Source organism: Heterocephalus glaber, unplaced genomic scaffold (genome assembly GCF_053883595.1).
Source record: "Heterocephalus glaber isolate CG9 unplaced genomic scaffold, H.glaber_assembly_v1.0 deba00001442, whole genome shotgun sequence".
Classification (NCBI taxonomy): Eukaryota; Metazoa; Chordata; class Mammalia; order Rodentia; family Bathyergidae; genus Heterocephalus; species Heterocephalus glaber.
In genome coordinates this window covers 47,157,827-47,172,476 of record NW_028258296.1, presented here as the reverse complement: position 1 = coordinate 47,172,476, position 14,650 = coordinate 47,157,827, and the positions used below count along the sequence as shown (strand labels likewise).

At 35.6% G+C, this 14,650-nt stretch overlaps 1 protein-coding gene across 14 annotated transcripts in view; it reads left to right on the top strand.

Moving 5' to 3' along the window:
- St7l (suppression of tumorigenicity 7 like) overlaps nt 1-14,650 on the top strand; it is a 102,391-nt gene that overhangs the window by 64,228 nt on the left and 23,513 nt on the right. For 10 of the 14 annotated variants that reach the window (XM_021265689.2, XM_021265686.2, XM_087212696.1 and 7 more), the window contains 2 exons: nt 1,962-2,054; nt 5,960-6,567. In XM_021265689.2, coding sequence (XP_021121348.1) covers nt 1,962-2,054; nt 5,960-6,138 — 272 coding nt within the window. In that variant the 3' untranslated portion in view covers nt 6,139-6,567. Of the gene's footprint in view, nt 1-1,961; nt 2,055-5,959; nt 6,568-7,617; nt 7,848-14,650 lie in introns of those variants that run through there. The other 4 variants (XM_013075504.3, XM_013075503.3, XM_013075502.3 and 1 more) reach the window with 3 other exon arrangements.

Here is a 14,650-nt window from a genome sequence, read left to right as displayed (position 1 = left end):
TTGAGATGGGTTTTTCTATGTTGTCTATACTGGCCTTGAACTCATGGGCTGAGTGATCTTTCCCCCTCGCCCTCCTGAATAGTTGAGACTACAGGTGTGCACCACCATGCACTGCTGAAATAATGGTTATTTAAAAATAAGAAAAAATTATTTTCAATTTATGTTTATTTTTTTTAAATTGCTAACATGTTAGAACATGAACTTTTAAAGTTGTTTGAACTCACTGAAATTGTTAGTTTTTTTTCAACCTATGGAATCATAAAACATTTCTGACACTGGGAATGTAGCTTAGTGGTAGAAGGCAAGGTTAGTGTGTATGAGGCCTTGGGTTCCATTTCCAGCACACACACACATAAATAAATAAAAAATAAACCTGGGCTGTGAAGGGCACCATGAGTCCTTGAACCAAGAAAATTTGGGAACCTCTGCATTAATTATTTGGAAATAGTCATATACTGCTCTTGATAATAAAAAGATTAATCAAACCGAGATTATATACTGAGTGCCTTTGAGTAGTCAGGTTTTCTCTAGTAATCTATAAGCCCCCAAACCAGCTATTATATCTCATTTATCTTATATGTGTCTTCTTTGCCTGGCATTCTGTCTGGAACATAGTGGATATTCAATAAGTATGTGATTTATATCGTATATTTCCATGCATCCTGATGAATGATTTCCACATGTTGTCACTGATTTGCTGATTGACTTTGGGCAAGTAATTACTTTTTATTATGATAAAGCAAAGTCTATATTTTGACAGACGTTTATAGAACCAACCACTGAAGGAAAAACAAAAACCTTATAACAGTTCTGATGAGTGCTTAGCTAATGGAACAGATTGATAAGGGTTTCTTCTTTGATAACTCCACCAGAGTTGGTGATAATCTAAATCAGAGGTGGGCAAAGTTTTCTGTAAAGGGCCAAGTAGTAAATATTTTAGGCTCTGCAGGCCACATAGTCTTTGTCACAACTACTCAATTCTTACATCATGAAAACAATCTTTTATTGTTTGTTAGAGACAGGGTCTCACTATGTAGTCCAGACTGGCCTTTAACTCATTATGTAGCCCAGGCTGGCCTCAAACTCACAATCCTGTGTGCTGGGATTGCAGGCAGGTGCCACACACCTAGTGAATATATATGAACAATATATAAATGAACAGCATGGCTGTGTTCCGATAAATTTTTATTTTTATTTATTTATTTATTTATTTAGGTACTGGGGATCAAACTTGGCTCCTTGTGCTTGCGCAGCAGGAGGCAAAACCACTGAGCTAAATCCCCAGCCCAATAAATTTTTATTTACAAAAACAGATGATAGGTTAGATCTGGTCAAAGGGTTATACTTTGGTGAATTCTAAGCTAGATTAAGCTCTGCTCGTAGAAAACTTTGGTGAACTTCACACATGAATTTAGGAACCATTGAGAACTCCCTTAAAAGATTTCCAACAGTTAGGGCTACAACAACTTTATGAAGGTTTCTTTAATAAGCAGAGTTTATAAAGGTAGAGTTAAGTCCATTATTGTGATAAGGAGACTGAGGCAAAGAAAGACCCAATCTTTTATTTATTTATTTATTTTTTTGGAGACTGGGTCTCAGGCTATCCTTGAACTTGCTATGTAGCCCAGGCTGTCCTCAAACTCATGTCAATCCTCCTGCCTTAGCCTCCTAAGTGCTAAAATTACAGGTGTGTGCTACCACACCTGGCTCCCAATAAATCTTACCACCCACCACTGCCTTTAGTTTTGCTCTAGTTAAACTAAACCATTGGACTGTTCTCTAAATAAATCTTATTTTTCCCTTATTAATTCTTTTGGTTACTTTCATCTAAAATGTCTAAGAAAAAAAACCACTATGTGATAATTTTGTAAAAACATATCTCCAAAAGAGTTTTGATTTTTGACATAGGATGACGGCAAATGAGATAAAATTGAATGTCAACATATGTATTTTTTTCTCAGCTTTTAGAATGATTCCATACCCATTAGAGAAAGGACATCTATTTTACCCTTATCCCAGCTGCACAGAGACTGCTGATAGAGAGCTGTTACCTAGTAAGTAAATATTTCATTCTTTTAAACTTACAAGTAATTGTTTAAATTGTTTCCTGTATTAGTCACATTTTTATCACTATAACAAAATACCCAATATAGGCTACCTACCAAGAAAGATTTATTTGGCCCACAGTTTTGGAAGTTCAGTATGCAAACAGAATAGTGCAAGCTTTGTGGTAAGGGCTGACCCTTGGCATCAGCTCAGAAGTGGATAGCAGTGGCAGGAGCCTGTGCAGGGCTAAGTCAGTGATTCTGTCTCCATCCAGAAACAGAGAGAAACTGGCACCTCACAGTTCCTTCCAAGGACACACCCCTAGTGACCCAAGGACCTCCCAGTAGGCCCCGCCTCTTAAGGGTTCTCTTTCCTAACACTGCCCACTTGGGACCAAGTTCCCAACGCATGAACCTTTGAAGGGACACAAACCATAGTCAAACATAGCATTTCCCATAGTATTCTTCATTTTAAAAAGCCTTTGAGTCAGGCATAGTAGTATATACCTTCACCTTCAGTCCCAGTACTCTGGGAGGCTGAGGCAGGAAATCACAAGTTGGAGCCCAGTCTGGGCCACTTAGCAACTTAGTGATACCCTATCTCAAAATAAATAATTAAAAAATGGGCGGAGGGTATAGCTCAGTACAGATGCCCTGTATTCAATCTTGAGTACCACCAAAAAAAAAGGAAGAAATAAGACTCTTTTTGGGACTGTTTACGTTCATAGCCATTTCTAGGATATAATTGCATAATGATTCAGTCGTTTTCAAATTTTGTTGGGCAAAATCGTATGCTAGAGGCAGGGAAGGACACAAAGATTAAAGATACTAAAAACAGCAGTCATTTTTAAAAAATATTTATAAGAGAAATAATAACCAGCCCTCACAAACTCATTTAGAAAATAAAGGAGGGAATAATCTCCAACTCATTTGGTGAGGCCTGTATTGTCCTGATACCAAAACCAGACAGAGGTACAAGAAAACTGTAGAATAGTAGCCCTTATAAATATAAATACAAACATCTTCAGCAGAATACTAGCAAACTGATCATGGGTTTGAGGCCAAACTGGGCAACATGGGAAAACACAGTCTCTGAGGTAAAAAAGGAAGAAAAGGAGGGGAGTTCAGGGTGGGAGGAGAGGAGAAAAGAGAAGGAAGTTGTCATTCTAGGCAAAAATGAGATCACTAAGAGAAACTGTATAGTGTTAAGAACTGAACTAAGGATAGAACAATGATGGCACAAAAATGTCTAAGGAGGGCCGGGGATTTAGTTCAGTGGTTTCGCCGCCTGCTGCGCACGCGCAAGGACTCGAGTTCGATCCCTGGTACCAAAAACAAAAAAATGTCTAAGGAATTGATGGCAGGAAAATAGTTGGAGATTTATTGAAGGAGTGGTCAGAAAGATAGTACAAGAGCCAGAACTAGATATTCTAGAAACTAAAAGGAGGAAGAAATTTCCAAGTGAGGAGGAGTATCTGAGAAGGCGGTTACTGAGAAGAATCTATTGACTTTGGCAATTAGGAGATCATTAGTGAGAGAAATTTCATTTTCCTTCCTGGGGTGAAGGTGGTAGTATTTGTACTTGTCATTATTTTTCCATTTCAATAGGAATAAGGACTTTAAAGCAAAGGAATGGATCTTTAATTTTAAAACATTGATATGATAAAATCTATTAAGCTAATATATTTAGATTAAAATAATGTACCCTTGGTAATATAGAAGTTATCTAAGGCCAACTTTACATATTAATATGAATAAATTAGGAGTAATTTCCTATATCAGAGTCACATGCTATAAGACCAGGCAATTTGTTTTGGTAAGGCTTTATTAATTCTGACTCCATGTAGAGTGCAAACTCTGGGACATTGCAGTAAAAGGGTAAGCTAGAGGACTTTGTCTGAGTATAATATATGTTCTTAGACTATTTTTCCTGTCTCTGCCTTGCCTTTGGTAGAATGAACAAATATTTAATAATGTAGAGTTCTGATACTCAAGAGTACTTAATTTTTTTTGTTGTTTTAATTCCTTCAACCTTGATATCCCTTACAGCATTCTGGAATTTGCTTATGGACCTCTTAAGTTCAGACTTGAACTATTCCCCTAGTTCACATAGCTATTTAGTTGTCTATTACGCCTCCTGATAAATTTTTCTCTACAAACTAGTGATGAAATTTGAACTTTTGTTCCAAGGGAGTGTTTCTGTACCAGTCAGTCATTCATTATATTGATATATTAGCCAAACATTGACTGACAAATAAATCTACAGAAAGCAATCCAGAAAGAAATAATTAGGTCTCTCTTGCAGTATAAAAAGCTTATATTTAAGGAAATTTTCTTACTCAAACTATGTAGTTTTCTGCCTTATAAAATGGGAATAATACCATCTATCTCTTAGGGTTAGTGAAAAAAAATCAAACAAATACTTTATAAACCATAAAATACTAAACAGTTTACTTGACATTATTAATTTTTCTGTTTTATTTCCTGCCTTCTGAAATACTAACGTTTGTTTCTTTTGATTTGCTACAAGAAATTGGCCTGTAATAGCTGAAGAACAGAGGAAAAGGGGTTAAGAGCTATTTGTGTGCTGAAAGCATAGTCAGTCTGTCTCTTGTCTCTGTGTGTGTGTGTGTGTGTGTCTGTCTGTCTGTCTGTCTGTCTGTCTCCTGAGGATTGAACCCAGGGCCTTGTACTGAGCTATATTTCCAACTCAGCCCTTTTTAGTTTTTTTGAAAAAGAGCCTAGGTTGCCCATGCTAGCCCTGAATTTGTAATCCTCCTGTTTCATTCTCCTGAGTAGCTGTGATGTTTCTAATTTAAAAAATTCAGTTCCATTGTGTTTGTACTTTAAACATGGCTCCTCAAGACTCTGGAAATTTTGTCGCTTTTAAAATGAATTTGGTTTTTGGTATATACTTTCTGAAATTGTATAAGATACATAAAAATATTGTAGCTATTGCAGGAAGCTTAGATGTAATCTTCTCTGTTAATCATTGTGTTGAAAAAGTGAAATTTATAGCTGACCTTGGTTCAGCACTGAATTAGTCATCCCTTACTAATGCAGGATATTACTATATATCAGGAATTCCTGAGTTAGCGTCCAGCCCTGAGCTGTCAACTTCCTGGACTAATGAAGTCTCAGAATAGTTCTCAGTTTAAGAGAAATTTATCAAGTACCTACTGTGTGTCAAGCACTATAATAGGTTCATCTCTACATTGTTATTCAGGTACTTTTCAAGTTTTAAATAAAATATAAATACTTGAATATAATCAGTAATGAAATCTGGAATCAGAAAAATAATACTTGAATATGTAAATGCAGTAGAGTAAGAAAAGGCATTAATTTATGGGCAAACTCTGGGGCTTTAGTTTTCTAGCTCTTTTTTACTGTGAGCAATGAAATGTCATATAGAGAACATACTCATATCTTGGTAAAATTATTAACTGATGCTTCTGAGAAAATCCCCTATGACATATCTCTCTTTATACTATTTTCTGAGCTTCCAAAGAACAAGAATTAATATTAACTCACATTTTACTAAGTACTTACAATGTTCATCATAACAACTCCATAGCAACTTTTAGGGTTTAGCAACTTACTCAAAAATCACACACTAATAACTTACAAAGCTGTTTTTCAAAAACACCTCAGCATGACTTTGTAATCAGTGTTCTTTCCCACGATGCCATCCTGTTCCCAGACCCCAGTACAGTCATCTGTCTATTTAGAAATGCTATTGATGCTGAACTAAATAATGGATAACTTTCTTCTTGTATCTTGTTTGACCAGAGACTTCTTGTTCTTAAAAAATATTTTCCTTTTTAGTTTTTAAAATAGATTTAGTCTTAAAATATTAAAACTAGCTTAAACTATATTGTAAAATAAAATTCACTCCTACTTTTTGTTCCTTACAGCCTTTCATCATGTTTCTGTATATCCAAAGAAGGAACTTCCTTTTTTCATCCATTTTACAGCAGGACTGTGTTCTTCTACAGCAATGATAGCCCTTCTCACACACCAATTTCCTGAAATCATGGGTGTTTTTGCTAAAGCTGTAAGTATGATCTCAAGGACTTGTATAGAGTATTTGTAAAGCACACAAGAAACATCTCTGACCTGTTTGTGCTAACTCAGATGAGCAGTAGAAGATATTTGTTTGTAAAGTTACTGCCATAAATATGCAAACCTAAGTTTCTGGTGATTTGAGCTATACTTCTGTTGCTTTAAAGTTTAAAGAATACAGTGCTATAACATTATAAAGTTGTTTGTAGATCACCTTTGGTGATAGACAGCATTCATTACTAGAATAATCCAACTCTTTTTTGCCTTTAGTACATTTTCTTTGGTACTTAAAAAATTTTCATATTTTGTAACCAACTGTTTTGATTTTTCCATTTAAATGATATGATTAGTTCTGAGGATTTGCTGAACTTTATATTAAAGAGTACAACTAGGATAGAGAATAACTAGGTAAGATGGCCCCAGATATAGAATGTTTTATATTAAAAGGTTTTCCCAGTTACCAGTGTCTGTATCTTCTTATTGACCTTCCTCAACTTGGGTATAGAGCCATGTATAGGCCTTTATTTTTATTTTTATACTTTAATTTTGAACTGCTTCCCCATTTTCTGACCCAGGAAGTACTTGAGGACCAATATTAAAGAGGGTTCCCCATCACTATTCATAATGTCATTGGCTCAAGGTAAAATTACCAAAGAGAATTCCCTTTAAGTCTCTCAGCCTCATAAAAGAATGCATCTTTCTTGTACATCTTTATAAGTTTACTGGGTGATAAGCAGTTAAAACTCCAAAAGAAAATGATAATTCATTTTGTTTTCAAATATGAAAGCCCTGAGAACACTAGAAAAACTAGTCTTTGCTTGGCAATATATATTTTTCTCTGTATGTCTCCATTCTAACTCCCTGTTTTCCTCACAATTTCTTTGCCTGCCTTAAGAATATTTTGTTTTGTGCCTTACAGATTAGTTGACTTTAATCTGGCACAATGGTTAGAGCACTGATTTCCCATTTTCCCAGAAGGTCAACTGTACAATATGTTCAGTTGCCACTGGCTGTAGGCCTAGGAGTCTGAGTATTCATTTGATTCTGGGTCAGGCGTCAAGAAGAATGACTTTCCACTGTTGTTCGGGGAGTATAGATATTTGGGTTGGAAACTGACTATTCTATTTCCTTTTTGTGTAAAAAGGAAGCTTAATGATTGATCATACTGTAACTGTTGTTTGCAAGGGTGCTGATTGGGGAGTGAATGTATCTCAAATTGAAATGATCTTACTGTGTGATGCTGCATGGGAAAAAAATGGACTAGAAAGGGAAGCCCATCAATTTTAACAGCTGGGGGAAAATGTGCAACTGTGTTTTTAAAACATAGGCAAGCAATGGGAGAAATGGTTTGTGGATTTCTCTCAGGCATTAGAGTGGGAAGGAGGAAAATTGAGCAAAGAGAGAGACCTAAAATCTGGAATAGATATGTAGCAACTGTTAGTAGTGTATTTCCATGGTGTACTGGCTGAAATTAATGTGGAGTGTACTCATTGTATGCTCTATCCATCAGTGTTCGTTTACAGTGACTGCCTTTGCCTAAGAGGTCACTAATGGCACCAGAAGAGCCTTTAAGATTACATCGTATAAGTTCCTTAGCACTCTTCTAGCAGAGCCTGAGAATGAAGAATTACATATTTTAAAGTGGAAGCTTCTTTTTAAGATTTAAAAAAAAAAAGACTAAAAGTTATTGATATACTGTGATTCTAGTTGATGTACAATAAACAAGATTTACTCACTTAACTTTTGGTTTTTGTATAGTTGATGATATATAAAATTTAAAATGTCACTGTCAGTGAACTTTTACAGCCATATTTTATCTCTGTGGCTTTTACATGTACATTTTAAATTTCTAAAATATAAATATTTACTGATAGTATGATCAAACTAGGATCTGGCATGCAGCAGTCTCAAAGGCAGGTCCTATTTAAGAGTTAATGGAAAATGATTACAGTGTGGGCAGTCTCCAGCTTCTATACACAACATATAAATGCCTTGACAGACAAACAACAAAGGAACTAGACTTTCAAATTCTACTTCTGCACTACTTCATAAGGTGTGGTTTATATCCCAGGGGCCCCAACTCTCACCCAGGAGCTGGTAAAAAATGTAAAGCCCCAGGCACTGCCACAGACCTCCTGAATCAGAATCTGCATTTTAACAAGATTCCCAGGTTATCCTATATGCACATTTAGAGCTTGAGAAACCTTGCTCTACTCTCTCACTAATCTGTGGAATGTGGAACATCTGAATAGTGCTACCTCGTCCAAATGGAGAAGGGGTAGAATTGAGAGCGGTTATGGGTGGAGACTGTGGTGCCAGACTGCTTTGCTTTAAATTCTATCCCTGACACTTATTGGTTGTGCAAATTCAGGTAAGTTATTTCATTATCTCTACCCTTAATTGTAAAATGAGAATAGTGCTCCTGTATAGGTTTGAGTGAAGGTTAAAGTTAAAATATCTCAAGCATTTAGAACTATGTCTACCCACAGTAAAAAGTAGGTGTTAGCTGTTCTTCCCTGTCATTGGCATCCTTATCACCAAAAAACAGCTATAAGGGCTGGGGATTTAGCTCAGTGTCGCTGTTGCCAGCCTTGCAAGCGCAAGGTCCTGAGTTCAATCCCTGGTACCGGGGGGAAGAAAGAAAAAGCTATAAAGGAGATAAGTCCTAACAGTAAGCTCAAAATGCATTTTCCCATAAAAACTGAAGAATAAATAGTAGTTGAGTGTCATTTAAATGATGATACAAGTATCATACTATTAGTTTGTTTGTGGTTTTTTTGGTACCAGGGATCAAACTTGGGACCTTGTGCTTTTGAGGCAGGTGGTGGAACCACTGAGCTAAATCCCCAGCCCAGTATCATACTGTTAGTACTATACATTTAGTACATTATGTATATGTTAACCACAAAAAGAGGAAAAATGTTTCCAGTTCCTGCCACAGGCAACCCTGTTGATAAGTTCAAGCTACCTATGTTAGGATTTTCAATTAAGTCAGATATCTGATGACCAATTAAGTAGGAACTGATGAAACATACTTGTTCTTCTATTTAGTAAGGCAAAGTCATTTAAGAAAATTTCCTAAATTTATTCATCATTACCTTCGTCTCTTCCTCATCTAATATCTTTTTGGTATTTTTGTTGTTGTTTATTTTTTGTATGTTGAGACATCATCTCACTATATAGTTCTACTGTCCTTGAACTCTCTACGTACCCTAGGCTGGCTTCACACCCACTTCAGTCCCTCTTGCCTCAGCCTCCCAAAGTGCTGGGATTCCAGACATGTGCCACCACACCTAGACTAATATCTTTTTATATTAGCTTACATACTGGAGCAAATTCAATTTGAATGTTTTAAAAATGTATTTGTTATAAGGTTTGCTTTTTTATGATGCCAGGTCCTTGGGATTAATAATTTTTAATAATTCTCACTGTATATCAGATTTAGATAAATGGAAGGGAATGAACTAGAATGGTTAGGGGTTATAATATCTCTTCTTTTACATGCTATAAGGCTATATGGAATAAGATTTCATATTTACCAAATGAGGATTTTTTCCCCCCGATTTTTCTCCTAGCTGAGATGAAAATCTGGTTTGACATTAGACATAGAGCAACGAAAAGTTACATAAATCCCTAGAGATGAGGAATGTGCTAATATCAGAGCTGATACTCTCCAAGGCCAGAATTCCTGAAAAAGAAAAAATTGCTTTTAAGTGGTAGGTTATTTTCTCACCTGCTTTGAAGCCTGCTGGGTTAAATATGAAAGTTCAAAGTAAGGGTAGCCAGCAAACCAACTGAACTGGAATCTGATTCTGCTTATCTGAAAGGAGCGTCTTTATTTAAGAGCAGCACTGCCCTCTCCTTAGAGAACCAGTCTTCATCTGCTCTGGCCCCTTTCATTTCTCTCTTGCAGAGAAAGCTTTCTTCTAAGTAAGGTTTGGAAGGGAGTTATCATAAAAGTGAAGATTTAAAGATGGTCTTTGGGGATTTTACTAACTTACTGATGAGTTCGGGCTTGTGGCAGATGACTTTAGTGCTTTGAATTGAGAGGTGTGTTTGAATGTAAAAGTCTCTACTTTAGATTTTAACTAAATAGGGCAATCTTTGCCATTTGGCAGAAAAAAAGACATTAGGGTAAAGTCAGGAATAAAAAAGATTTCCAAATAAATTATCTGTTTTACTAAGGCAAAAGTTTGTTGAGTTTCACTAAACACATATTGTAGCTGTGCTGTGGTGGGAATGGGCCTTGCTTGCACATATTTCTACTAATCTTTATGTGGGAAAATGTGGTTGGACATGCCAATGATGAATTTCTGAGCAACTCATAATTGGCTGGCTTCACTGTAGCTAGGGTCTTACAATCTGCTTGATTAATTCTTTAAGGACTACATTAGCCAAGTTGCATGATTTCCAAAGATATAGAAGGTCAGATGTTACACTAACAAAGGACCTCTCCACAGAATGTCTCACTAGGGTTTCTTCAGGCCCTTCATAAAAGTAATTAAAATTTTTCTCCCAAAATTACATTTTAAAATAATAAGCAAATATAAATGCCAAGTGTCTTTTATTGAATACCAAGCACAACTTCTGGAAAGGTTTATCCATTATTCTCATTATTTTTTTTAATTTTAATTTTTTCCAGGGCAAAGATCATCTTAAGAACTAGGAGGGTTGATAGACAATTATAACTATATGTTGATATATAATAGTAGAGAAATGTATGATTATTTTTAAAGGTTTTTAGCTTTTCACTGTAATAATAACATGAAAGTTGTTCATTGGTGAAAGATCTTTTTAAAAATATTTTCCATCTGACTTCATTAATGCTAAAAACCTATGATAGTTGCATACTTCTTTACATAATACATAGGGCCACATTTAGAAATTTAACTGACAAGTTTAAGTTTCTTTACTTTGTTTAAAAATGCATTTTTTTTCAAAGCTGTGAGATATTTTTAGTTCATAAGGACTGGTAGAGTTTTTTAAACATTTTGAATTATAACAAAGCTTATATTCCTGTAAAGTACATATTGTTCTATTCTGTACTATTTCCACAATAATACATTGGAGGTATTTCCCAGAGACTATACAGATAATCAAATGAGTCTGTTATGAGACAGGTCAAAAATTTTGAATATTTACATTTTTGTTCCATCATTAGTGCCTTTAAAAAGTCTCTGTTTTGGCAGTCTGGCATTTCCAATTTTTATTTTCTTTATTAATTTGGATATTTATAGCAAGAGAAAAGATGTTCTCTACTTCTAATAAAAGTATTCTCATTATTTCTCTTAAAAAAATAATCCAGTCTGAGAAATTTGTGAAATTCCTAACACTCTTTATTCAAATGTTCTAAGTACTGAACTCTTCTTTTCAAAGGAGGGGGAAAAAGAATAAAAGTTAAGACAATGTGCTTTTTAATACAAGTCTATATCCTTTTCTCAGAGTTTAAGTTGAAGTTTGTGGAAAGCACTCTTTCTTCCCACTAACATATGGCTGTCAACTATGAAGTTCATAAAAGCTCTCCTTGAATTTGTTTGGCAATATATTTAACAATTTTTTCCCTCAAACCAAGTCTCACTACCAAAGTTTACGACATCCTGTCATTAACTGCTACTAATATATTTATTGCTAAATCATTTGTACTTAGGGCACATAGACTACTTAGTTTTAGAAGAACTATGCTTAGAATTGATGAAAATCATTCCTTCTAAACCCATTATGCTGTTACTATTAGAATTTGTTAGAAAACCTACTGATCTTTGTTTTAGAAAACACCTTTGTCTAAATAAAAAGCGAAGTTCTCTGAATAAAATAAATAGAGATATAAAAGAAACTTAAAATCTTGAGGAATAGTTAGCTGTTTTTGGAGTTTTGTACCCTTCCCTGACCAATCAAATTTCTTTCTTTCTTGTTTTGTTTTTTTAGACAGGGTCTTACCATGTAATTCAGGCTGGCCATGAACTCACTGTGTAGTCCAGGCTGGCTTTGAACTTGCTGCAATCTTCTAATATATTGAAATATTTCTTTTTTTTTTTTCTGGTACTGGGGATCGAACTCGGGTCCTTGTGCTTGTGAGGCAAGCGGCGGGACCACTGAGCTAAATCCCCAGTCCTATATTGAAATATTTCTAATGCCCAAAAGAACTATAAATTAGTAAGACTACTTAAATATTAAGAATCTAAACTAAGAGTAACTTGGACTTTAATTAGTTCTTGTCCCTTTTTTTGGTACTGGGGATTGAACTCAGGACCTTGTGCTTGCAAGGCAGGTGGCTGCACCACTGAGCTAAATCCCCGGCCCTCTTGTCCTGTTTTTTAAAGAGTTTATACTTACATCATTTGTTCTTATTAAAAGAGAGATTATAATCTTCCCATGTTATAGATGGAAAGTTTGCATCATCAAAGCTAAGTGATATGCCTAAAATTAGATAATAGACAAGATAGGCTACTACTTTTAGTCATGATATATGTTTTTATTTCAATAATATATTCACAATTTACATCAAAATAAGTTTTAAAAAATTCAAACTAGATATAGTAATGCTGAGAGGATATATAATGACTGAGTGGTGATAGTCAAGTGGCTTTGCTACAGTAGTCTTCTCCTATAAGAGTTGAATTTGAGCCAGATATGATGGCACATGCCTGTAATCCCAGTGCTTTGGGGAGCTGAGGCAGGAGGAATAAGGGTTTAAGCCCACCCTTGGCAGTTTAGTGGCTTTGTGAGACCTTATCTAAGAAAATTATAAAGGGGTTGGGGTTATAACTCAGTATGAAAGCCCTAGGTCAGTCCTGAGTACCACCACCACCACCAAAAAAAGTTGAATTTGGAGAAGAGTGTTAAATGAAAAAGCTGATGTGAATTGCTAGAAAAATCAAAAGGGTTTTTAGGTTGGAGATATGCTTACTGCAAAGGCAAAGACCTCAGTAGACAAATAAATGCTGCCCAAAGAACTTTTTTTTGTTTGTTTCAGTACCAGGGATGGAACTCAGGACCTTGCACTTGCAAGGCAGGTGCAGCACCACTGAGCTAAATCCCAGCCCCAAGGAACTCTTCACATTATCTATGTGTATTGGTTGAATTCTCATGTAAAGAATGCACTTTTGCTTTTCAGTGTTTTAAACTGCTTCTCTTCTCACTAATTAGCCACTTAAGAAAGAATGCTGTTTGGTCATTTATGTAACATAATCAGATAACTTTAGCCTCTCTATTGCCTAACTTGTATGGTGATACTGCAGAAAACAGTAGACCCTGGTTTGTAACTAATCAGAGAGAATTTGACTCTCTGAAATAGTTTAATATAAAATATTAAAGCATATTTTACCTGGCGTGGTGGTACATGCCTGTAATCCCAGCACTCAGAAGGCTGAGGCAGGAGAATTACCACAAGTTTGAGGCCATCCTGGACTCTATAGTGAAATCTTGTCTCAAAACAAAAAATATTTTTTATTTTCAACATCAGTCCTCTCTCAATATCTAAAAGTTTGTGAAGGGTTATCGGAAGAGTTTAGCTAACAAAATAAACTTTTGGTTCTAAGTATCATAATTTGTTGATTTTTTTTTTTTTGGTACTGGGGATTGAACTTGGGTCCTTGTGCTTGCGCAGCAGGCAGCGAAACCACTAAGCTAAATCCCCGGCCCATTTGTTGGTGTTTTTAATTTTAATTTTTGTTAAAGGGGAGATTTTTAGTAGCAGTTATACTTCTAGTAGTTTATCTATAGGTGAGAAACTTTCATGTGTTCCTTTCTTTTTTCTTTTTTTAGTACTGGGGATCAAACTTGGGTCCTTGTGCTTTTGAGGCAGGCGGCGGAACCACTGAGCTAAATCCCCGGCCCTTTCATGTGTTTCTTAATGGTGATGAAGTCTCAATAAAAGATTGGATTTTAATGATATTCTAATTGAATTTGAGGGGAAGAAATTATCTCCCTTTCTAATAACATTAAGATTGCCTTAAGTCCATTTTGACCACAGCCAGCTTCAAGAAAAAAATTCTTTGGGCTTCAGGTGATGCTCAGGAAAATTAAGAGAACTTATATTCAAAGAATTTGTGCCACATAAGCTCCTTATGACTTCATCTTGTAATTTCAAGCATTCTAAAAATGAAACATGTATATACTATTCAAAAGTGTAGAGAAGGGCGATATTCCCTTCTCTTTGAGCATCCTGGCTGGTAGCCAATATCTCTGTCTCACAAACACACACACACACACACACACCAATAGTTTGGGGGAATATTTAAGAAGGGAACATATTCTCACACTCTGTTAGGGACTTGCCCCTCTTGTTCTTATCTGTTTAGTATGTTGCAGTCCCAATTTCTTTCTGAAACCAAAGTTCAAGCTTTTATTCCCAGGTAGCAACAGCTTTACAATTAAATTTTAATCCCTCAGTGTTAGACTCGTATCTAGAGTACAGCTACAGCTGTCCTTGGCAGGCAAACACATTGCTGCTTTTCCTTTAGTCATAGTGAGATAGAAAAATGTTCTCTGCCTGGGGTATGGATGAAGGCACTTTACTAATCTTATACATAATTCATCCTTGA